General features: G+C 39.9%; 1 protein-coding gene and 1 pseudogene across 2 annotated transcripts; one reads left to right on the top strand and one right to left on the bottom strand.

Moving 5' to 3' along the window:
- Positions 1 to 1419: 1419 nt before the first annotated feature.
- LOC146614804 (kelch-like protein 10) lies at positions 1420 to 11939 on the bottom strand. Its single transcript, XM_085375422.1, has 5 exons — positions 11205 to 11939; positions 5767 to 6250; positions 4725 to 5336; positions 3669 to 3818; positions 1420 to 2263 (listed from the first exon to the last, which is right to left on the bottom strand). The coding sequence occupies exons 2-5, from the start codon at positions 6181 to 6183 to the stop codon at positions 1901 to 1903; spliced, it is 1542 nt and encodes a 513-aa protein (XP_085231548.1). The 5' UTR covers positions 6184 to 6250; positions 11205 to 11939; the 3' UTR covers positions 1420 to 1900.
- LOC146614803 (multifunctional protein CAD-like) lies at positions 11660 to 22740 on the top strand (annotated as a pseudogene). The gene is made up of 11 exons (XR_014906989.1): positions 11660 to 11749; positions 12271 to 12304; positions 18839 to 19072; positions 19164 to 19385; positions 19479 to 19667; positions 20198 to 20322; positions 20943 to 21076; positions 21451 to 21563; positions 22164 to 22323; positions 22407 to 22492; positions 22656 to 22740. The product of XR_014906989.1 is annotated as a multifunctional protein CAD-like (transcript).
- Positions 22741 to 22790: the final 50 nt, after the last annotated feature.

The raw sequence follows: 22790 nt of genomic DNA, 5'->3' as shown, positions 1-22790 counted from the left end.
TGAAATAAATAACTTTACAGAATCTGGGATATACAGCTAAACAGAAATGGGAACTATGCAAGTTGTAAACAGTTGTAGGGTTAAAAATTATCGTATGTACAGAATGATTATTTACACAGAGCTATACAGTAGTGCAGTTAAGATAAGTGAGGGTGTGGATAATTCCTACAGAGGCTATATAAAGTGCTAGTGGTTGTGAGTGGTGGTTCAGTCCATGTTATTATTGTGTGTTTGAGGGTACAGTTGTCCATTGTGTGTGTGTGTGTGTGTGTGTGTGTGTGTGTGTGTGTGTGTGTGTGTGTTCAGTCCATGAGTTAACGTGGGTCAGATGTCAGGAGGCAGAGTTCAGGAGTCTGACAGCTGTGGGGAAGAAGCTGTTCCGGTACCTGGTGGTCTTAGTCCGGAGGCTCCTGTAGCGCCTCCCAGAGGGCAGGAGGGTGAAGAGTCCATGTGATGGGTGACTGGGGTCTCTGATGATTTCCCCAGCCCTTTTCAGACACCGCTTCCTGTAGATGTCTTTTATGGCAGGAAGTGGTGCTCTGGCGATGCGCTGGGCAGTTTTCACGACCCTCTGTAACGCCTTCCGGTCCGAGGCAGAGCAGTTCCCGTACCAGACTGTTATACAGTTGGTCAGGATGCTCTCGATGGTGCAACGATAGAAGTTCACCAGGATGTCTGAGGACAGGTGGTTCTTCCTCAGAGTCCTCAAGAAGAAGAGGCGCTGGTGAGCCTTCTTGACCAGCTTGGAGCAGTTGGTCGTCCAGGTGAGATCCTCGGAGATATGGACTCCCAGGAACTTGAAGCTGCTCACACGCTCCACAGCCGTCCCCTTAATGTGGATGGGTGGATGTGGGTCAGCATTCCTCCTGTAGTCCACGATGAGCTCCTTGGTCTTCTCGGTGTTAAGCAGCAGGTTGTTTGTGTCGCACCACTCAGCCAGACGATCCACCTCCTCCCTGTAGGCGGCCTCATCGTTGTCACTGATGAGGCCAATCACCGTGGTGTCATCTGCAAACTTAATGATGGTGTTGGAACCATCAGCAGGTCTGCAGTCGTGGGTGAAGAGGGAGTAGAGGAAAGGGCTCATCACACAGCCTTGTGGTACACCGGTGTTGCTTCATACTTCATGTTGTGCAGGTTGGGGGATCAGATGTCCCTCTATAAGGGGGACTGCACAGCATTTTTATGCTTTCCCCCCTCTCCCACATCTTGAACCAATGTCCCACATTTTACAGGTTCTGCAGGACATCCACCTTTCTAAACACTGGATTTTCCTCAGTACATATAAAGTTGGTGCTTTTATCATGAACAAATATATCATTCTGTGCAATATAGTGGAAAATACCACGAAGCAGATGACAGATATACTGAGAAATAGAGTTATTTTTCAGTTTCACATAAGAGAAAAAATGGTGTGAAGCGACACAGTATATTTGTGTGATATTTGGCTAAAGATTCATAAATTGTCAGCTAGTGCTCCAAAAAGACCTATGGATACATCCTTACTCAAACCTATAGACTGTTACCAGACAGAACCGCAGCTGAAATAACAAGGGGGAGTGAAAACTTCCCTTTATTCTTATTGTGTTTACCTAGCAAGAGTTGAAAAGTCCGACATGCGGCTTATTGTGATCTAGTCACCCTGTGTGCATGTCTGGTGTGGCTACTCAGCAGCCATACATTACAGGGAATGAAAAAATCTTTTCAATTTGTTATTGTTGCAATTGCATTCTCTTAATAAAACCCAGTATCTACAGTGCAGACTCTGCTACTGAAAGTTTTTGAGATACCTACAAAAAATGTCCAGTTCACCAGCAGTTTAATGCTCTAAAGATTTATTTCAGTCCTTCATGTTGGAGTCTCAGATGTTAACACATGGCAGCACTGCACTTTAAAGATGTTACGTGGACTCTGCTGACTCCATTGCTTCTTCTGGCACATTTGCAAGTGGCAGGACGTCACGAGGAAAGGTGTACTCAGTCATGTTGCAAAGTCCGGACACCACACAGCAACTCAAGGCGCTGCGGAAAACCTCCATTTTGCACGCCTCATACCACTCATTGGTTAAAGCGTCGTAGTACTCAACTTTCGAAGTGTTGAAGAAGTCGAGGAAACCCCCGACGACAAAGAGGCGATCGTCAATTACCTCAATGCCAAAGTTGCTGCGGGGGGTCAGCATAGAGGACACGAGGTTCCACGTATTGGAATGTGGGTTGTAAGCCTCAGCGGTGCGCAGACGATTGTTTCCATCGAAGCCACCAACCTAAAAGTAAATACGTGGGTCAAATGATTGAATGTAAGTGTAACCAGCTTCACCGTACCCCTGTAAGAAAATGTACCTGCTATATGTCTTTAGCTGTTTTTGCACAGATACTCCAGAAAATGACTGAAGAATTAAGTTGCAATACTGTCCAAAGTTTCCCTTAATATGTAGCAGATACAAGGAGATTGTTTACCTTAGGTGTGATCTGACTACTGGAAATACTCTGATTGGTTTAGGGTTTTACCTGGATAAAGCGAACAGCTACCTGACATATTCTCATGCTGTTATATGGAGTTTACACATAAAAGTTGGTTAAAAAAGGCCCATTAACGTCCCAGTATTTGCATCCTCACAGGCCCACATTTGTTGGGAATGTCTAGAAAAGATCAGGGTGCAGTGGTGTGTGAAAATGACTTCTGAATTAAAAGGAGAAAGTAAAATAAAGTAGAAGCCAGCTGTTGTGGAAGTCTGTATGAGACCTTTTTTCACTCAAGCCTCAACTACAGCTATTAAAGCACTGTTGTCTATCACACCACGCTATTATCAACAAAGATGAATAGCCCTCGACAAAAAGTATTTGTGTTTTCAGTATAAATGTCTTCACAGCTCTTTTGCCTTTAGTCCAAAAAGGAACATTGAGTTCCAGTCCTTTCTTCCTATAACAGATTAAAGTAGCCCTGACAGGCCTTGGGGCCTAAAAGCCTGATCAAAGACCCTGAGGTCAGCACCAGGGTAAGGTCACTGCATTCTGCTGATAATAACTTTTCCTTTATTTGAATAGAGACTTAGTCTGAATAGAAAATAAATACTAAACGGTAGCTAGCTAAATAAAGAAAGAAGTGTGTCTCAGAAGGTGAGACTAAAATCTTTGCTTTTTACCAAAGGGTGCAGCTGCAAAACAACTAAATAAGTGGTTTTAAGGCAAATAGCAAGATAAAATTTACAGCTAAAATGCCTACCGTCCCCAGAGGATGAGTTCTAATCACTTGGCTTATTCCCTCATTTTTCTAAAGGTGTTGCAGGATGAGTTTGAAATTGTCTCTAACATATGTCCTCTATGGAACGATGAGGATGACAATGTTGGTTTTGAATAAGTATTTCTGTTGTACTGAGTGAAATGTGAAATCATGAGTGAAATCATTAAAGACACAACATTTTGGTAATGGGGAACATGAAAAGAAAAATGAGGCAGAAACATCATTAATCGGTTAAATTAATACATAGAATGAGTAAGAATGCCTTCTCTGAACCTGTGGTCAGGATAGGAATCTGATCATTGATAAATACAAAACAAAGTTAGCAAAATTCTGTGTCAGCCAAATCTGTGTTAAGCCTTGCTGATCAAAGCACATTACAGATTTGATTTGTATGTTACGTGAGTGTCAGCACTACTTTGTGGTCTTACTGCAAAGACATGATCCGCATATGCAATGACACCTATCCCGCTGCAGCGGCTGTTCATGGGACTGATCATCGTCCACTGGTTGCTCTCTGGGTTGTAATATTCAGCTGTCTGCAGACACTCGTTGCCATTGAATCCACCACAAATGTAAATCTGAAAACAAAAAAGGGACATTAAATATCTTTACATTTCTTAGATTTCAGTTGGAAACAATGTTACCTGTAAGTGAAATGTTTCCACATCATTTGTGAAGTAAGACCGATACTCAGTACCCAAGTGTCCAACTGAAAAATACAAATGTGTAATAACAAATGTGTGTGTTTTACAATTACCTGTCATAAAAACATGTTTATGCACCCAACTTTTACCTGAGTATGTGGGACTTCTTTCAGTCAGAAAGCCAGAAATGAATCAAACATAACATTCAATCAATAAGGCTAATTTTTCTGTTCAGGAATGCAGATAAATAATTGTAATCTGGGATCTTAATATAATAAAATAATGATGTGTTTTACTATTTTTTTAATATCTGTTATATTTTAGTTGACAAGTCAACTCAACTAAAGTACTGTACATAAATGCAAAGATGCACTTGTGATCAGTTAGAAACAAAATAGATATATATTAGTATATTTTTCAACTATACTTTTAAATTTGAAAACATGAACACAGAAACCAGTTTGTGACCTATCTTGCACCTCGCTTCACTGTAAAAATGTGTATTCCCTGACTGGTTGGCAAGTGGTTGCTGGAGGTTGATGGCTGTCACTACTGTGAAATTGTAACCAGGAAGGTGTTGCACCACAAGCCTCCTTGTGTTTCCTTTGGTCGTAAGCAGACTGTTGAGGTTTGCATGGAGTACTCTGACTTGTCTGCAAATACTCACAAACTATTTGCTGTAGAAATCTGTAGAGTCTTTCATACAACCACTGCCTAACCAGCTGAGGAGTACACATTTTTCCCTAGCAACTGGTTGTTACCAAAGGTTGCTGACAGGTCTCTAGGCCTGTGTGCCTGAGACCCTACTCTATTTCTCTGCTACTCTTTTACTTCACCCACCCGGTTGTTAAGTGTTGTGCAGCTGGCGTCGCTCCTCTGTTCGTGCATCGGTGCAATAAGACTCCACTGGTTGATTTCAGGTTGATAGCGCTCTGCACTGCTGAGTCGTACATGCCCGTCGAAGCCTCCCAGGGCATAGATGAACCCGTTCAACACAGTCACACTCACATAGCAGCGGCAGGAGTGCATGGGCCCCACCTTACAGGCACGAGTGGTCAGGTCAAACCTACGGACGCTGCTGAAATGCTCCACCTTGTCGAAGCCACCAATGAAGTAGACGTACCCGTTGAGGAAGGCGGCTCCATGATAAGCACGAGGAAACTCGAGGTTGTTCGTTACGTTGACCCAGCGGTTAGCCCGGCAATCGTAGGCCTCGATGCCGTTAGTTGGATTACCACCACTCCACCCCCCAATGGCCAGCAGGATGGAATGAGGCAGGCGGGGACGAACAAGATGGTGACACAAGCCAGACATGAAGGGTCTGCTTCCTAGACCATGTATGTCTAAGATGGCATTACTTATCATGGACAGGCACTCAGAATTGGCCCCCACCAGCTCACTAGACAGCACATTGTCCTTTAGGTAGTCTGACGTCATCAATCCCAGTCGGACCTACAGAGAGATGACAGAAGAGAATATGACTTGGAGAATAGAAAAAACACTGAATTTCAACTACATCAGTTTTAGTAAACTCAAGCTTCTTTAGGATAATGCTCCTAATGTTGTTTAATTTTCTTATTGATAGCAAGAGAGCGACCAAAGTCAGACACCATTAGCCTTTTCGTCAGCAGGGACAGTTTTTAGTCATAGCCCTAGCAACTATACTTAATAAATATAATTTATTCTATAGTATGTGTGTAGAGATCTCATACGGTTTTAATGCTCTTGAAGAGAATTTCTTAAATGTGGTTTGGCTACAGCTGAAAAGAGCAACATCTTGAGATATTAAAGCATCCTTACACCCAGATGGAACGACTCAATCTATGACCTAAATGCTGAAGATTTAAGTCCAAACTAAATGTAGTAATGAAAGTTTATAGACCTTGGGCAACAGAGCGGTGAGGTGTTGTTTCCGTTGTACAGGTACATGGCTAATCCACTTTGTAAGCGCTTCATACACAGTGGTCTCCAACTGCACATTGAGGTCGTCTCTATCAAGGATGTCAGCAAGTTCCTCCACAGTTAGCTGCAGGAACTCCTCCTCAAGAACAACCTGCTCAAAGTTACTGATGATGTAGTGGTAGGCCTTGGCGCGTAGTTCGGGTGATAAGCATACTTTTGTGAACTGCCAAATGCCAACGCAGTTCTCTGGGCACAGTTGCTCCCTGAGGAAGTCAGAGCAGAGTTTCACAATGTCCATTGCATTGAGTTGATCAGCTGCCATGAGAAGTTCCACTACATTTTCCTCCGTTATGGAAACTGAGCCGGTGTATGCAAAGTTAATGATGAGTTCCATCATCTCAGGAGACAAGCCAGGTATGTTGAAGACCTGTTTTTCTGGGTTGCTCCAGCGGATGAAAAGAGCCCTGAGGGTAGAGATGGAGACAGAGTAGAGAATATTAAACGGTGTGGAGGCAACAAGATAATAAACTATGTCATGCACAAGTAAGATAAATATATAAAATCTGTTGACAGGAATGGAAATGATTTCCTAATTACATGTGTTACTATGTGATTACTGTGATAGTCTTGTAATGTCTAGTCCATATTGCCATAGAGTATATAACTCCAAAACAGAGTTTGTACATGTTTAGTGCGCTTGATTGTTGGGTTTTCAATGTCTTTATTACATTGGCACCATGTTTATGAAGCTTTTGCCAAACACAATGCAGTCCCACACCACAACAGAGCCTCCACCGTGTTTTAAAGTTAACTCTAGACACTCACTGTTGTACCTCTATGACAAATATTGAAATCAACTCCATAAGGCCAGTTTGCCCTGATCTTTAGTCTAGTTATTGCATAATTTGGCATACCTCAGTCTGTTTCCTTTCCTTATGGAAGTTCCAGTGCATGTTGCTTAATTACAGTCTCTGTTTCCCTTCCACAACCATTTCTTTTCTTTTTTTTTCTTAACATTTATTTATTGGTTTTAACAGGTTTTACATGAACCATGAAACCATTTCTGATGAGGTTTCATGATAAGTAGATGGATTAAATGGTCTTGTGTCATGAATTTGCTGCATTCTTTCTTTTTTCTTAAGGACATGACTTTCAGATACTGTTCATTTGCTGTAGAACATTACTTTTTTTTAATACGTGCTACTCCTTGTTTTGCCTCTGTCAGTGTGCCCCAGGGCAGCTGTGGCTACAACGTAGCTTGCCATTGCCAGTGTGTGAATGTGTGTGTGAATAGGTGAATGACTGAATGTAGTGTAAAGCGCTTTGGGGTCCTTAGGGACTGAGTAAAGTGCTATACAAATGCAGGCCATTTACCATTTGTCTTTAAAATTGATTCTTCACACTAAGTATGCGTTATGTGTAGAAACAATAATGGTTCATCCTTTGAGTTTTAGTGTCCTTTTTATGCTTGAATGATTCATATATCAGCGTTAAATGGCTTAACAAACAAATAAACAAATGAACAAAAACAAAACCATTCCTCGGGTACAAGCACTGGACTAAAAAGGGTGAAAAATGTCCAAACGAAACCTTTACAAGTCTTCAAAAAAACACGTTGAGAACTATTGCTCAAGTGGACTTTTAAAAAATCATCTGTTTCAAAGCAAAATATAAAAAAATGAGAGGCAACTCAAAACTTTTGCTCAGCGTATAACTGTATAACAAAATTCAACATTTTTAGTATCAGGAAGTCTGGTGTGTCTTACTGTATCAAACAGTGGGGAAGATATTAATATAACTTAATAAAACACTTCAATTAGACTTCACACAATCACCAAGTGATTCACAGTGCTTTTTAAATGGCACATTTACTGAAGTGGAATCTGGAGCTCTGTGAAGGTAAAGATGAAATCTGCAAATGTTTGCATTATGTTTTGGGTGTATCTGTCAGTTGACCGTGACAAAGTCTTTCTATTTGGTAATTTATTTCAACATGTGAACAATATACAAGTACATTTAGAAAAGAAATAAGAGAGAAAAAAAATACTATACAAATTACATACAAAAAAAACATTCTGATTAATTTACATGTTGAAAGGGAGTGGGAAGAAGTATACACTTATTTAATCCCACCCCTTTGCCATAAATTATCAGTGAATATTTAGTCAGCTTCCTTACTGATATAATTTGTAATAAAAATAGTGAACAGATTTCTGATATACTATATACTATAATATCACATCATGAATTTTTTGTTTGTTTGTTTGTTTTTAAATAGAGACATTCACTTAATTTAAATATTTTCCTTTTCTTTATAGATCGAGAAGATCATATTTTTATAACTCTTTTTGAACAGTTTTATGTTTGGACATTGCTTTAATTCCATATTCAGTTTGTTCCATAGTTTCACTCCATGAACAGAAACACAAAAACCTTTTCTTGTAGTACGTACCTTCATTGTTTTGAAGTTACAAAAACCCCTTAAATTATAACTTCCTTCTTTCAAAAAAAAAAAAAAAAACATACTCTGAATATTACCTGGCAGTTCATTATTTTTTGCTTTGAATAGAATTTGTGCTGTTTGGAATTTCACTATATTGTCAATTTTCAATATTTCAGACTGCAAAAATAGTGAGTTTGTATGTTCCCTATAACCTGCATTGTGGATGATTCGAATTGCTTTCTTTTGAAGAGTAAAAAGTGAATGTAATGTGGTTTTATAGTTATTGCCCCAGACCTCTGCACAATAGCTTAAGTATGGTGAAACCAGTGAACAGTAGAGAATATGAAGTGATGTTCTGTCGAATACCTGTTTTGCCTTGTTTAGTACTGCAATGCTTCGTGATACTTTGGAATGAATATATCTTACGTGAGCTCTCCAGTTAAGTTTTTCATCTATTATTACCCCCAGAAATTTATTTTCACTGACTCTTTCAATATCAACACCATTTATTTGAATCTTTGCATTTGTATTTAAACTACTATTTCCAAATAACATCAGTTTAGATTTATTCAAATTTAATGATAATTTGTTTTTAATCAAGCCAGAACTTCACTTTACTTATTTCATTAGTCATATCCTCCAATAAATTCTGCAGATCATCACCAGAGCAAAAAATGTTTGTATCGTCAGCAAAGAGAACCATTTTTAATACTTTGGACACTTTACAGATGTCGTTAATGTACAAGTTGAAGAATTTTGGACCCAAAACTGACCCTTGGGGTACACCACAAGCAATGTCCATACATAAGGAGCAACCACCATTTATTTTCACAAACTGCTTTCTGTCACTTAAATAACTCCGGACCCAATCTAAAACTACCCCTCTGACACCATAACCTTCCAGTTTTCTTATTAATATATCATGATCTATAGTGTCAAATGCCTTTGTCAAGTCTATGAATAACCCAGCCACATATTGCTTTTTGTCTATGGAATTTGTGATGTATTCTATTGAATCTAATAGTGCCGATGATGTTGATCTGCTTGATCTGAATCCGTACTGACTCTCAGTGAGTAGTTTATGTTTATCTATAAATTTTTCCAGTCTGTTTTTAAACAGTTTTTCAAGAACTTTTGAGAATTGAGGTAGTAAAGAGACAGGCCTGTAGTTTGTGAAATGGTGTTTGTTTCCAGATTTGTATAGAGGTATAACTTTTGCTATTTTCATTCTGTCTGGAAATCGACCAGTTTGAAATGATAAATTACAGATGTATGTAAATGGTTTTATAATAGCCTCAATGACTCTTTTAACCACTATCATATCAATATCATTACAATCCAAAGATTTGTGATTTTTACATTTTTTGACAATTTCAAGAACTTCATTTTCATCAACGGCTGTGAGAAACATAGAATATGGATTTCTGTCAATCAGTGTATCGGGTTTTTCCTGTGCTTTCCCAGGATGAGTGATTGTTCTTGCTAAATTTGGTCCAGCAGTTACAAAGAATTCATTGAGACTATTTGCCACAACATCCATATTGTATTCTTCATGGTCATTACAAATGAAATACTTGGGATAGTTCTTTTGTCCAGTCCCACATTTTATAACACTGTTCAGGATTTCCCATAATCTTTTATTATTATTTCTATTTATATCTAATTGCTTCTTATAGTATTCCTTTTTACTAAATCTAAGTATATTAGTTAACCTATTTTTATATCTTTTGTATCTGATTTCAGCATCTTTAGTTCTCGTTCTTAAGAACTCTCTGTATAGAGCATTTTTCTTTATACATGCATTTTGCAGACCTTTTGTTATCCATGGACAGTCCATATATTTCTGTTTCCTACTATATTGCTTTATTGGACAGTTGGTATTGTACAGTAATGTAAATATTCTAAGGAATTTATTATAAGCACTATTAACGTCCTGTTCCTGATATACTTCACCCCAGTTTTCCTTCAATAAATCTTTTTTAAATGCATTCATTCTTTCTTCTGTTCTTACTCATCTGTACTCTTTTTTACTGTCCATTTTATTGATCTTGTAATTCCTATCATAGATTGTAAAAATTGGAAGATGGTCACTTATGTCGTTAATCAGGAGTCCACTTACAGTCTTATTTTCAATGTCATTTGCAAAAATGTTGTCTATGAGAGTTGCACAATGTGATGTAATCCTGGTAGGTCTAGTAATTTTAGGGAATAGGTTCATACAGTGCATTGTGTTTATAAATTCCTCAGTGGTTTTATGTTTATTTGGGTTTAGCAAATCAATATTGAAGTCTCCACAAATGAAAACTTTTTTGCGAGCTATTTCAATAAATGTTTCTTCTATCCAGTCTTTAAATGTCTCAATACTACTACCTGGAGCTCTGTATATACAGCTAATGATTACATTTTTACTTTTTTCTTTACAAATTTCAACTGTAATACATTCTAGTACATTATCAATCACCATCGTCATCTTTTCCACCACATTAAATTTCAAGGATTTGTCCACATACAAGGCCACTCCTCCTCCTCCTTTGTTTCGCCTAGTTATAAATGTGAATTCATAACCCTCCAGTTCAAAGTCTGTTCCTTTTTCCATATTGATCCAAGTTTCTGATAAGGCAATGACACTAAATGGATGTGAAAACTGGTTAAGATATTCTTTGATATGACTAAAATTAGCATAGAGACTTCTACAGTTAAAGTGGATAATTGATAATTTATTCTCAGTTTTAATCCTCTGATTGTAGTCTTTATTTGTATAGTAGCAGCAATTGTTATTGTTAGATGAGAAAAAGTTGTTGTCTGGATCTATTTCATATTCCAAGTCGTGTGTATTGTGATCCATATAGTTAAATGTTTTCAGTTCCAATTGATCATATTCTGCAACTGTCTGACTGATGCAGCTGATTCTTCCAGATGTATCTGAGTTCTTCCTTCCAGTGTGTGTCATAAGTGAGTGTGTGGTTGTCTGTTACCTTGTTTGCCGTCCAGATCGTGTTGCTCACTGATATTTTTCGAGATCCGCCATATTTTTAATGGTCAGAACTTTGGCTTCCTCTGGTGATCCGTTTAGTTTAATGAATATTTTGCAGTTCGTCGTCCAAGTGCCTTGGATTTTTCCCAGCTTCTTAAGGTGTCGCGCTTTTTTGGCTATTTCAGCGTTGTGTTTGGTTAGATGTTCATTGATAAAGACATTAGATCCTTTTAATTTTCTTCCTTGTTTCAGCAGCGTAATCTTGTGCTTTCGATTTACAAACCTTAATATAATAGCCGGTATGTTGCCGTTCCTCCTGGGAAGAGGGTGGCATGCTTCGACAGAGTTACAGTCCAGGGCAATCCCTTTGGACCGCAGGAAAGCAGCCACCTGTTGTTCCGTGGAGCTAATGTCAAGCTCTCCAGGTTCCTCATTGCTGTCAGCGGTCACCGCCTGAGCGTATGACCGGGGTTTAATATGGAGCCCAGTGATGATGACGTCGTTTATCCTGGAGTATTGTTCCAGGTCAGCGACCTTACTTTCCAGGTATGCAATCTTTTTATCTTTTTCGGCATTTTGGATGCGGAGGAGCTTTACCTCCTCCACAATTTCAATGATATTTTTCTGCTGCAACCTGATAGTAGAAATTTCCTCCATTATGAAGTCAAGGGACTTTTTAATGTCCTCGACTTCCTCAGCTGTCGGTGTCCTCTTCGGCCCCATTTTATCTGGTTACCCTGGTAGCAGCTCAGCTGATTCCTCAGTCAGCCGTTAGCCTGGTAACGTGTTGGCTAGCCTGCAATTACCTCGTTAACTCCGTTAGTCCAGTCCAATATCCTGTATCAAAGTCGTAATCCAGACAGGGTTGTACCAAAAGTTCCAACAATTTGAGTAGTCTTTGCTCCAGAAATTGATGGCCAAATTTCAAAAATCCACAGGACACGATCAAAACACAACTTTCAAACAAATGGCAAACAGGAAGTTAAAACAAAAGTTTTATGATTCAACCCGTTCCTTTTTGTTGGCACTGTTTCACAGACTAAGTACATGAATTACATTTTTCACAGGTATAAACCAGTCAACTGTCCTTCACATTATCAGGTCAGCAACTCACCTGAAGTACGGCGTACAGTTACACAGGATGACCCTGTGGACCGGAAATTCAACATCCTCCACTTTGATGATTGCATCACAAAATTGTCCCTCCGAACGGAGTTCATTATACACTGAGCTCGACTTGTATGGCGGCTGGCCTTCTTCACTCATCTTGAGTTTTGTGACTGTTTTTCTTAGTTTTTTGTCTGAAGTTTGTCTTGAAGTGTTCAGATCACAAAATCAAACCTAACTGTGGAATTTGGGGAATGGAGCCTATGACATCATCATGACTTGGCAACAGTTGCCCCATAGAATTGTTTTGAAATGTATATTTACATTTTTTAATGAACCTTTTCATTGCATAAAAGCTTTGTTTTGATTTGATTTGGATTTAAGAAATTGCATATGAGCCTCACAGATAGCATACAGCATTCTGTATGTTTGCCTCACAGAGTTCAAATAGTAAAATAAGCACTTCAAAACACTCTTACGAATGGACTACAATATCATATTTAGCTCATATTCAACGTTAATAGGACGGTTTTTTTTTCAGATTTTTCTGCATTTTATTGTTTCGTGTGTTGGCTCTATTATTACTGAGGTTCCAGTTGTTGGGGACGTGCTGTACTGGACTCCGTTATGTTGAAATAACAGTTCCCAACAAAAATGCAATCCAGTTTATCTCCCCAGGAAACTACAAACACACAAATAAACATTTGTAACCATCAGTTTTTACCCACGTTTTAATACACAATGCTGTAACATGAACAGAGTCAAAGTATTGTGGATTAGTGATGGTCCTGTTTTTATGCATGCTAGGTCATTGGCACAATTCTTTGTGGACACTACATTATATCCCCTGTACTTTCCTTACTACACAAGCCAAAATATTTGTTATTAAACATATGAGTCTAAAAATACATGACAGTGCCAAACACAGATATTACAAAGTGTGATTTATGGTTAAGCTGTTTTCTTGGGTTGTATAAGACTTTTATCTAGTTGGAAAAATGGGCTCCTGCACTTTACTGATGTACAATAGTAGTAAGAAAGAAAGAAAGAAAGAAAGAAACAAACAAAACACAGGTTTGTGATCTAAATAGATTTTTATAGAGCCACAATATATGATATACGCACTGCATGTATAGTGCAAGACTGTTAATGATGGTGCATGACAGTGTTACCACAGACAGGTGCAAGCAGTCACCTGTCTGAGCACAGACTGCACGGACGTCCAACTCTGTTGCTGAGCAATTGCTCAAAGATATAATATATACGACTAAAAGCAGGTTGTATATGACAAGCCTGGTTTGATGCAGATGTAGAGGATTGTATGAAAACATCGTCCTAAAATAAAAAAAATATATAATGGAATGAGTTTGATTTAGAGTGTTTATAAAATGAAGGGGAGGAGCAGGAACAATCCCGGGACAGGTTTGTCTGCTTGCAATAAGAAAAATGTAAGAAATGTTTACAGTAAATTCATAAATCAATCAATTCAGCATCAGAATAAAGATTACACCACCATGGATGGAGGATGTTCCTATGAACAGCTTTGCACATCACTGTCTACACATTGGTTTACCTCCATAAGGTGTTGTGTTACTGGTGTTACTTCATACTTCATGATGTGCAGGTTGGGGGATCAGATGTCCCTCTATAAGGGGGACTGCACAGCATTTTTATGCTTTCCCCCCTCTCCCACATCTTGAACCAATGTCCCACATTTTACAGGCTCTGCAGGACATCCACCTTTCTAAACACTGGATAGAGTTATTTTTCAGTTTCACATAAGAGAAAAAATGGTGTGAAGCGACACAGTATATTTGTGTGATATTTGGCTAAAGATTCATAAATTGTCAGCTAGTGCTCCAAAAAGACCTATGGATACATCCTTACTCAAACCTATAGACTGTTACCAGACAGAACCGCAGCTGAAATAACAAGGGGGAGTGAAAACTTCCCTTTATTCTTATTGTGTTTACCTAGCAAGAGTTGAAAAGTCCGACATGCGGCTTATTGTGATCTAGTCACCCTGTGTGCATGTCTGGTGTGGCTACTCAGCAGCCATACATTACAGGGAATGAAAAAATCTTTTCAATTTGTTATTGTTGCAATTGCATTCTCTTAATAAAACCCAGTATCTACAGTGCAGACTCTGCTACTGAAAGTTTTTGAGATACCTACAAAAAATGTCCAGTTCACCAGCAGTTTAATGCTCTAAAGATTTATTTCAGTCCTTCATGTTGGAGTCTCAGATGTTAACACATGGCAGCACTGCACTTTAAAGATGTTACGTGGACTCTGCTGACTCCATTGCTTCTTCTGGCACATTTGCAAGTGGCAGGACGTCACGAAGAAATTGTCGGGTCTGCTTATGAACCTCTGCGCACAGCGTCTACAAATCGGGGCTGTAAGAAGTCACATCATCTTTACACAAAACTGCAAGCTGTCATCTGTGAGGCGCGAGCGGTGTTTGTTTTTACCATAGTTCATGGTAGAGAATGGCTGCTCTGCTGAGTTTTGCTCTCTGTAGCCGTTTGAATGGCAAACTATACTGATTAGCGGCAGCATAGGCACACTTAAAATTTCTTCTGAAATTTTCGCTTTCTAGTAGGGCTGCCACGATTAGTCGACTAGTCACGATTACGTCGACTATCAGAATCGTCGACGACTGATTTAATAGTCGACGCGTCGTTTGAAGCTTTGTAAGATCACAAAGGATGCAGGAATAAGTAGTAGAATTTAAGAGTGTAATAACGGACTGAAACAGAAGATGGCAGCACTGCATGTACAAGGATGCCAGCTGCCGTTAAACCCCGAAGAAGAAGAAGTAGCTCTGTCCCAGAATTCATAGCGCTGCCCAGCTCAGTTTCCAACAATGGCGGCAGCTAGTTAGTTTTAATATTACTCTTATTATTCTTTCTGGGTCACAAAATAAACGTTTAACATATTTTCAGGCGAGAATGTAACTGTGTAAACCTCAAATATCTGCTCAGTTTATCAAGACACCACATATTTTCAAAAGTGCGCCGACGTTTTCAGAGACATCTGTTACCCACCAGCTTGATAGCTAGCTGGGGTAAGGTTCACTAGATCCGTGTAGAACAGCGAACACCCGGCACATCGTTTTCAAACCCCCGCGGTCTTTTGCTACTCAGGTTAAACATGATATATAAGTCACTTAGATAACCTAAAAAATGTTATTGTTTGGCTTTTTTCAGTGTTTTATTTGATCCGGAGTAATTCGGTTTGGCTGAGATTAAAGTTATAGATTTTACATATCTGAATAAACGTCAAACAGAAAACTGATTAAACAGAAGTTTGAGATGGTCGAGAATTTACTCCAATGTCCTGTTAAATTTTAGGGAGCAAAGAGCAGACGACTTAATTTATTAAACCACTGAGACAATTTTCAAATTTATTAAAAGTCTAATCTATCATCTTGTCTTTATTTTTAGTTAGCACATACTTTAAACACTTCAAGCAGTAAACTAATTATAGTTATATAAGAGCAGATGAATGCTGGTGCAATAAGCTGTACGTTTTACGTCCAATGGATGATGATCTGATTAGTCGACTAATCGCAAAAATAATTGATGACTAGTCGACTATGAAAATAATCGTTTGTGGCAGCCCTACTACAGACAATAATCAAGTTTACATGAAAAACTATATTTTTCTATCTCCAAAGTTGATTCTGTTCATCTGGACGTAGCGTTTTGTGGGAGAAACGTTTCGTCACTCATCCAAGTGACTTCTTCAGTCTCAGCTGACTGCAGGGTTCTCCAAATCTTATAAACAGTACATTTGTATAATGACTGAAACCAGCCCCCTGAAGGAACAATGGGCTGGGAGGTCAGTTCCTTAATCATAATTACGAAAATTCTCATGACCGTTGATCAACAACCACTGACCAAAACCCATTGATCAAAGACCACAGATCAATGGCCATGAGTACCATTCACAGAGAGTTGGGGAATGGCTGAAATCACAGCATTGTAAGATGGCGAAAGATGTACCCTTAGGCCCCCTCCTCGATTCAGAGATGGTCTTTCCCTTTTCACGTAAATGGCCTCCTTGACTCCGCGCTCAAACCAGCGTTCCTCTCTGTCCAGGATGTGTACATCCTCATCATTGAAAGAGTGTCCACTGGCCTGTAGGTGTAAATAGACCGCAGAGTCCTGGCGAGACGAGGTAGCTCTTCTGTGTTGTGCCGTCCGCTCCGCCAGAGGTTGTTTGGTTTCCCCGATGTATAAATCCTGGCAATCCTCCTGGCACTTAACAGCGTACACTATTTTACTCTGTTTGTGTCGGGGGACCCGATCCTTGGGGTGGACCAATTTTTGGCGCAGCGTGTTTTGGGGTTTAAAAGCCACAGAGACCTGGGCCCTATTTCAGGAAACCGGTTTAGAAAACTCAGAGTGAAAAACGATACTCAGGGTTGAGTAACCCCGAACTGTCCAACTCGGAATATTCGGTTTCAGAAAGGCTGATAACAATTAGTTCAATCAACGCGGAGTTGCTTTAACCCCAAGTTAAGCGCGCGCACGAGAATACGTAAAGCCCTGATTAGTGGAGCACAGATTAAGCGAGTCACCATGGAGACGGAGGGAAAGAAGGCGCGGTCAATGTATCTTACAGCGCTTGAGGCCGAAATTCTGATGGCAGCATATGCCGATAACATGCAAATTTTGCGGGGAAAAGGCAGCACGGTGGCACGGTGGTTAGCACTGTTGCCGCACAGCAAGAAGGTCCTGAGTTCAATTCCACCATCAGGCCGGGGTCTTTCTGTGTGGAGTTTGCATGTTCTCCCCGTGTTTGCGTGGGTTCCCTCCGGGTACTCCGGCTTCCTCCCACCGTCCAAAGACATGCAGTTTGTGGGGATAGGTTAATTGGAAAATCCAAATTGTCACTAGGTGTGAATGTGCGAGTGAATGTGAGTATGAATGGTTGTCTGTCAAAAAAAAAAAAAAAAAAAAAAATTTTGCAGGAAAAAAGTAACACAGCCTCAGCTGCAAAAGAAAGGGAGCATGCATGGCAAAACATAGCCGACAGAGTCAATGCGTGAGTGTTAATTTAAACATTGATGTGACCCAACAGGCCCCAAACGTTCCTGGCAGCAAGTAAAAATGAAATATAAAAATATAGTCCAAACAGGTAAGGTGTAATTGTATTATGAGCCATAGTGCTTGGTCTGTTTGTCCCATGTAAATCAATTGCAGTTAGAGGCTACATTAATTTTCTTTCTGTAAGCACTTATTGAAATTATCTGAGCACATTACAAGTACATATTTGCTTACTCTGTATGCTCAAATGTGACCTGTTATAGCCAACAGAAAAAAAGCGGCGGCCCGAAAAACAGGTGGGGGTTAGCTTCACAGAGTGTGTCGTCATAGTGACTCACTCAGGATTAATCTAAACTCGCTTTGTGAAACCGAAAAGCCAGAGTTTTCGTTAAATCAGGGTATACTTACTCAGAGTTTGCACTAAACCGGCTTCCTGAAATAGGGCCCAGACCTCCAAAGATCTGGCTGACAAAGTCTACTTTCTGCCGATTACAGCAGAGTACGTCACTCAGGTATGGATTCACTCTGTTGCAACTCTGTGACTGATGAAAGAAGAGAAACTGTGGACACAGTGAAATTTGTAGGTCAACTGTTTTTTGTTTGTTTGTTTTTTCGGATCAGTCAGTATTGACCCCAGATTGTGTTTGTCTAAAAGACTGAGGGGTCTCACATAATCACAGCCCACCACAGAACACAGAGCAGTTCTGCACAGGTGTGTTTGTAGCTTTGGTGACTGTTGAAGGTAGTTCAGTCTTCTTTTGTGTCTGTATTGTAGGATTTGGGGCAGTGGGTTCTAGGACAACCTTTATTTTTATTTCTTTACTGTGGATAAGATACACTTTTACGTGGTCCATCACTTTGTTTGGTTGAACACTTGAATGCAGCACTAGCAAAGCAAAGGCAAAACATGAGCTTTGTGTTACAGCCCTTAAATCCGCGGCTCCATTGGAAGTCATCATGTAAGATAAAGGTTGGTGCTGGTGGACTAAAGAGAGCTCGTTGCTCCACTCTGGTTTTTATATAGATGCAATATAGTGACAACAGCCAGTAATTAATTAGTAAGAGAGGAAAAATAAGAGTGCAGATTAATAATGACAATGAAAAGAAACAAGTTTGAGGACAAATATTCCCTCAGATTTTTACCTTCTTTGCCCAGGTTTATTTAATGTAGTTTGTTATTATTTTTATTTTTAAATTTCAGTGTTCATAATACGTTTCTGTAAAAATGTGCTGGCTCAAAGATATAAAAATCCCCGCTCAGCTTTCTACCTGCATCCATCATACGGCAGTATAGAGTGGAAACGAAGAGGCTAATAAAAAAAGTAAAAGATGACTTAAGCTGCTTTTAGTTCAGTTGCAGACTTCCAAATGTCTTGGACGGGATGAAATTCCCAGTGTGAAATCCACAGAGCTGTTTGTCTCATTTTCATGTGTTGTGAGTGCTTCGTGTCATTACATCTTGTTGTTACAGGTGATAAAAAATGAGCGCCCGGACGGCGTCCTGCTGACTTTTGGAGGTCAGACTGCTCTGAACTGCGGTGTAGAGATGACCAAGCTGGGCGTTCTGGAGAAATATAAAGTGCAGGTTCTGGGAACTCCTGTTTCCTCCATTGAGATGACCGAAGACAGGAAAATCTTTGTGGAGAAAATGGAAGAGATCAATGAGCATGTAGCTCCCAGTGAAGCAGCTCTGTCGGTGGAACAGGTGAGGAGACGTGTTCGCTTATAAATTAATAGCTTCTGGATTGTTTTTTGCCCCAGTGAAGTCTAAATTTATCTGATTAACTCTGCTGTAGGCGGTGGCGGCTGCTGAGCGTCTTGGCTACCCCGTCTTGGTTCGTTCAGCGTTCGCTCTCGGAGGCCTCTGCTCCGGTTTTGCCAACAACAGAGAGGAGCTGACCTCTCTGGTAACGGCAGCATTCGCTCACACCTCTCAGGTGCTGGTGGACAAATCCCTGAAAGGCTGGAAGGAGATTGAGTACGAGGTGGTCCGGGACGCCTATGACAACTGTGTGACTGTGAGTAAAAGGAGACCAGAGAACAAACAGCTTATACTCACTAAAAAAAAAACTGAGGGCGATTTAAAGTGGCTGTTGTTTCCTTTTGTTTAGGTGTGTAATATGGAGAACATCGACCCACTGGGTATCCACACTGGGGAATCCATTGTAGTGGCTCCCAGTCAGACGCTTAATGACCGCGAGTACAACATGCTGAGAAACACGGCCATTAAAGTCATCAGACATCTCGGCATCGTGGGAGAGTGTAACATCCAGTACGCTCTTAACCCCGAATCTGAACAGGTAAGCATATATGTGAAGACCTGGGTGATGAAAAGCACAAATAGGACTGTGTTCACCTATAAAGTGGATCTGTTTTTCATTTCCTTATTTTAAAGCCAGTGACATGCTGTAATGAATAGTACAGAAAGTGTAGGTATATTGAAATAAGCATGGGTGGTAACATGACTTTAAGTATATACAGTTTATATGGCTATAGGATGTACAGAGTGTGCGGCTGGATCTGCAGATAATGTAACAGCCAGGTATGTCAACGGCTTACATTTACTGTTTTGGCTCCAAAACAAGGTTGTAAAAAGTCTTTGCTATGTAAATTCTAGTTCAATAAGTTTTAAAAGAAAATTGTTTTAGGTATCAATGTGACCAAGTTCATTTCATACAAACCAGGAATAGATTTGTATGAATAGGCTTTATGTATCAGAACAGGCCTTTAAACAGGTCTTGTGTGCATGGGGAGCTGGTATTCCTGCTCCTGGTCTAATTCCCGTAATGTGTGTGATTGAATTGTATCTTCTATGTATAATGTGTTGCAGTACTACATCATTGAGGTGAATGCCCGCCTGTCACGGAGCTCTGCTCTGGCCAGTAAAGCGACTGGTTATCCTTTGGCCTACGTAGCAGCTAAACTTGGTCTGGGGATCCCGCTGCCACAGCTCAAGTACGTCTCTCAGCTTAAGAACGGCGGATAATGATCTAACAGGGGCATCGCTGCTTTTAAAGAATGATGGCATCCAACAAAGACGTTCCAGTATTCTGCTAAACTGAACATTTTTTAAAAGTGGGGTTTAAAGTATTCAAGCTTAAAATCAATTTTTCTATATTAAACGACCAAAAAACAATTGTGATGCATAGATGCCTGTAAAGTAAGGCAGCACAGACTCGCTGCCTTCACTGCATGTGGACCTGTTGTGCTTACCCTGAATAGTCACCCCCACAGTGTCACACCGACCCAGGAAACATGTAGCTAGTCAATCATTACACTTGAAGACATCTGATCATTGAAATTCAATCATTTTTTTTAGTATAAACGTTTTCACAATTTTTCATCAGCAAAGAAATTTGGAAATGTTGGTGACAAGATGATATTCATCACCTGCACAGCTGGCAGTTTGGTTAATTTGAAGTTATTGTTTTGACAAAACTGCTTTGAGCAGTTGCAGCATAAGCATTGTAGTTTTTTTTTTTTTTTTTGGCATAAATGTCTTAACTGTAAAGCGCCTTTAAATTAAGTGATTCACCCATGAAAAATATTTGCACTGCGTCTGTATTTTTGTCCAGAAACTCAGTGACAAACTCGACGACGGCAAACTTTGAGCCGAGTTTGGATTACTGTGTGGTGAAGGTGCCTCGCTGGGATCTCAGCAAGTTCCTCAGGGTTTCCACCAAGATAGGCAGCTCCATGAAGAGTGTTGGTAAGAGGCAAAAGCGAGCTTGGAACAAAAATATGTTGTAACAAATTGTAAATAGGTAGTAGATTTAGTACTGTTAGTATTCCAGAACATTTTAAAAATACTTAGTTTGGTCTCAGTAAAGCTAACAATAAATTCAGATGGTCATTTTTTGCACCTACTATGTTTTTTTTCTTTCTTTTTTTATTCTTATTTATTTATTTTTTCTGCACTGCTATCACAGCAGATTTCTCCATGAGGGCATTAAAGTTTTACTCTACTGCTTTATTTCACAGTTTGATTATAAAGTTAACCTTTACCAGTGCGGGCAGAGAAGCCAGTAAGTCAGGTGCTTATTATGGATATTGTGCTCAGTGCTAGAACCTTTTCTTCAACAGCGGAGGTGATGGCTATTGGTCGTAGCTTTGAGGAAGCCTTCCAGAAAGCTCTGAGGATGGTGGATGAGAACTGTGTTGGCTTTGACCACACCATCAAGCCTGTCTCTGAAAAGGTAACCTCCCATAGCTGAAGTCCAGGTTAAATGGTTGTACTGGTTAAAAAATGCCTTGCTGCTGCACGACCTGTTCACTGCAGTGTCAGCAAATACTTTATCTCAGGTTGAAAGATTTTTAACCATTTTCAGCCAACCATGCAATGATATGATGATTCATATTTGGTCAGAACACAACATTAGTGCTTTTGCTATGCAATGCCATCGGCTTTTAAGGATGAGTGATGGTGCAGCACATTAAAGCATGTTGATCTGTTTTACTACACCTCTATTAGGATGGTGACCCTATAAATGATTGTGATAAGGACATTTTAAAAGGTCAAAACTGTATTGTTCTGTCTTAACGGGACCAGTAGATGGTGCCAGATCTCCCCTGAGCTATCTACTACTGTAATGCTTCCTGCTTCTGGGTTTTTTGAAGAATGTTTCATTGCATGCTGTTAATCATGTTCTGCTACTATGTGTGTGGCTGATTTATTTTTATTTATTTATTTATTTTGAGAAAATAAGCCCAAATGTCTGAGCTGATGCTCATGGCTGGCAAATAACTAGCAGCACTTTACTTCACAGTTAGTATGTTGTGCTCCCTCTGCTTACCAGGAGTTGCAGACTCCTACAGATAAGCGTATCTTTGTGCTGGCGGCAGCATTCAAAGCTGGCTACACTGTGGAAAAGCTGTATGACCAAAATCGACCGCTGGTTCCTGCACAAGATGAAGAACATCGCCGACCACGAGCTGCTGCTGGAGACCTACAATCAGGTAAGGCCGATAAGACGTAACATGAAAAAACTAAGAGCTGTTCGAAATGGATTAAGATGCTGGATTAATTTCCTTCCGTCCAGGATGAGAGCTCCATGCCTCCAGAGGTGATGCTTAAGGCCAAGCAGCTGGGCTTCTCAGACAAGCAGATAGCACTGGCTGTACAGAGGTGGGTAGGAAAGGAAATAATCACTGTCTTATTTTAACTTAATGGTAACTTTCTCTGTGATTAGGGTATTATCAGCATGAAATGTTATTTTAGATAAAGTGCTTTTAAAGAATCCAAACTAAGGTTTGTCCTCTATCACTAAATCCACGTTTCCCTCTAACAGCACAGAGCTGGCCGTCAGAAAGCTGCGTCACGATTGGTCCATCCTGCCAGTGGTGAAGCAGATTGACACAGTGGCGGCTGAATGACCGCTGTGTTTTTTCTCTCAGGATGACCAGCTCAAAGTGATCGAGTGCAA

Source organism: Diplotaxodon limnothrissa, linkage group LG17, assembly GCF_057381915.1.
Source record: "Diplotaxodon limnothrissa isolate DT_005_m linkage group LG17, D_limnothrissa_male_GT1.1, whole genome shotgun sequence".
In the NCBI taxonomy this organism is placed as follows: Eukaryota; Metazoa; Chordata; class Actinopteri; order Cichliformes; family Cichlidae; genus Diplotaxodon; species Diplotaxodon limnothrissa.
This window is presented reverse-complemented; position numbering and strand designations above follow the sequence as displayed.

Coding starts and splice junctions, on each gene's coding strand:
- LOC146614804 (XM_085375422.1), bottom strand. CDS start 6,183: ATGATGGAACTCATCATTAACTTTGCATACACCGGCTCAGTTTCCATA. Junction 5,337..5,766: donor TCACCGCTCTGTTGCCCAAG/GTCTATAAACTT, acceptor ATCTCTCTGTAG/GTCCGACTGGGATTGATGAC. Junction 3,819..4,724: donor GCACAACACTTAACAACCGG/GTGGGTGAAGTA, acceptor TTTTGTTTTCAG/ATTTACATTTGTGGTGGATT.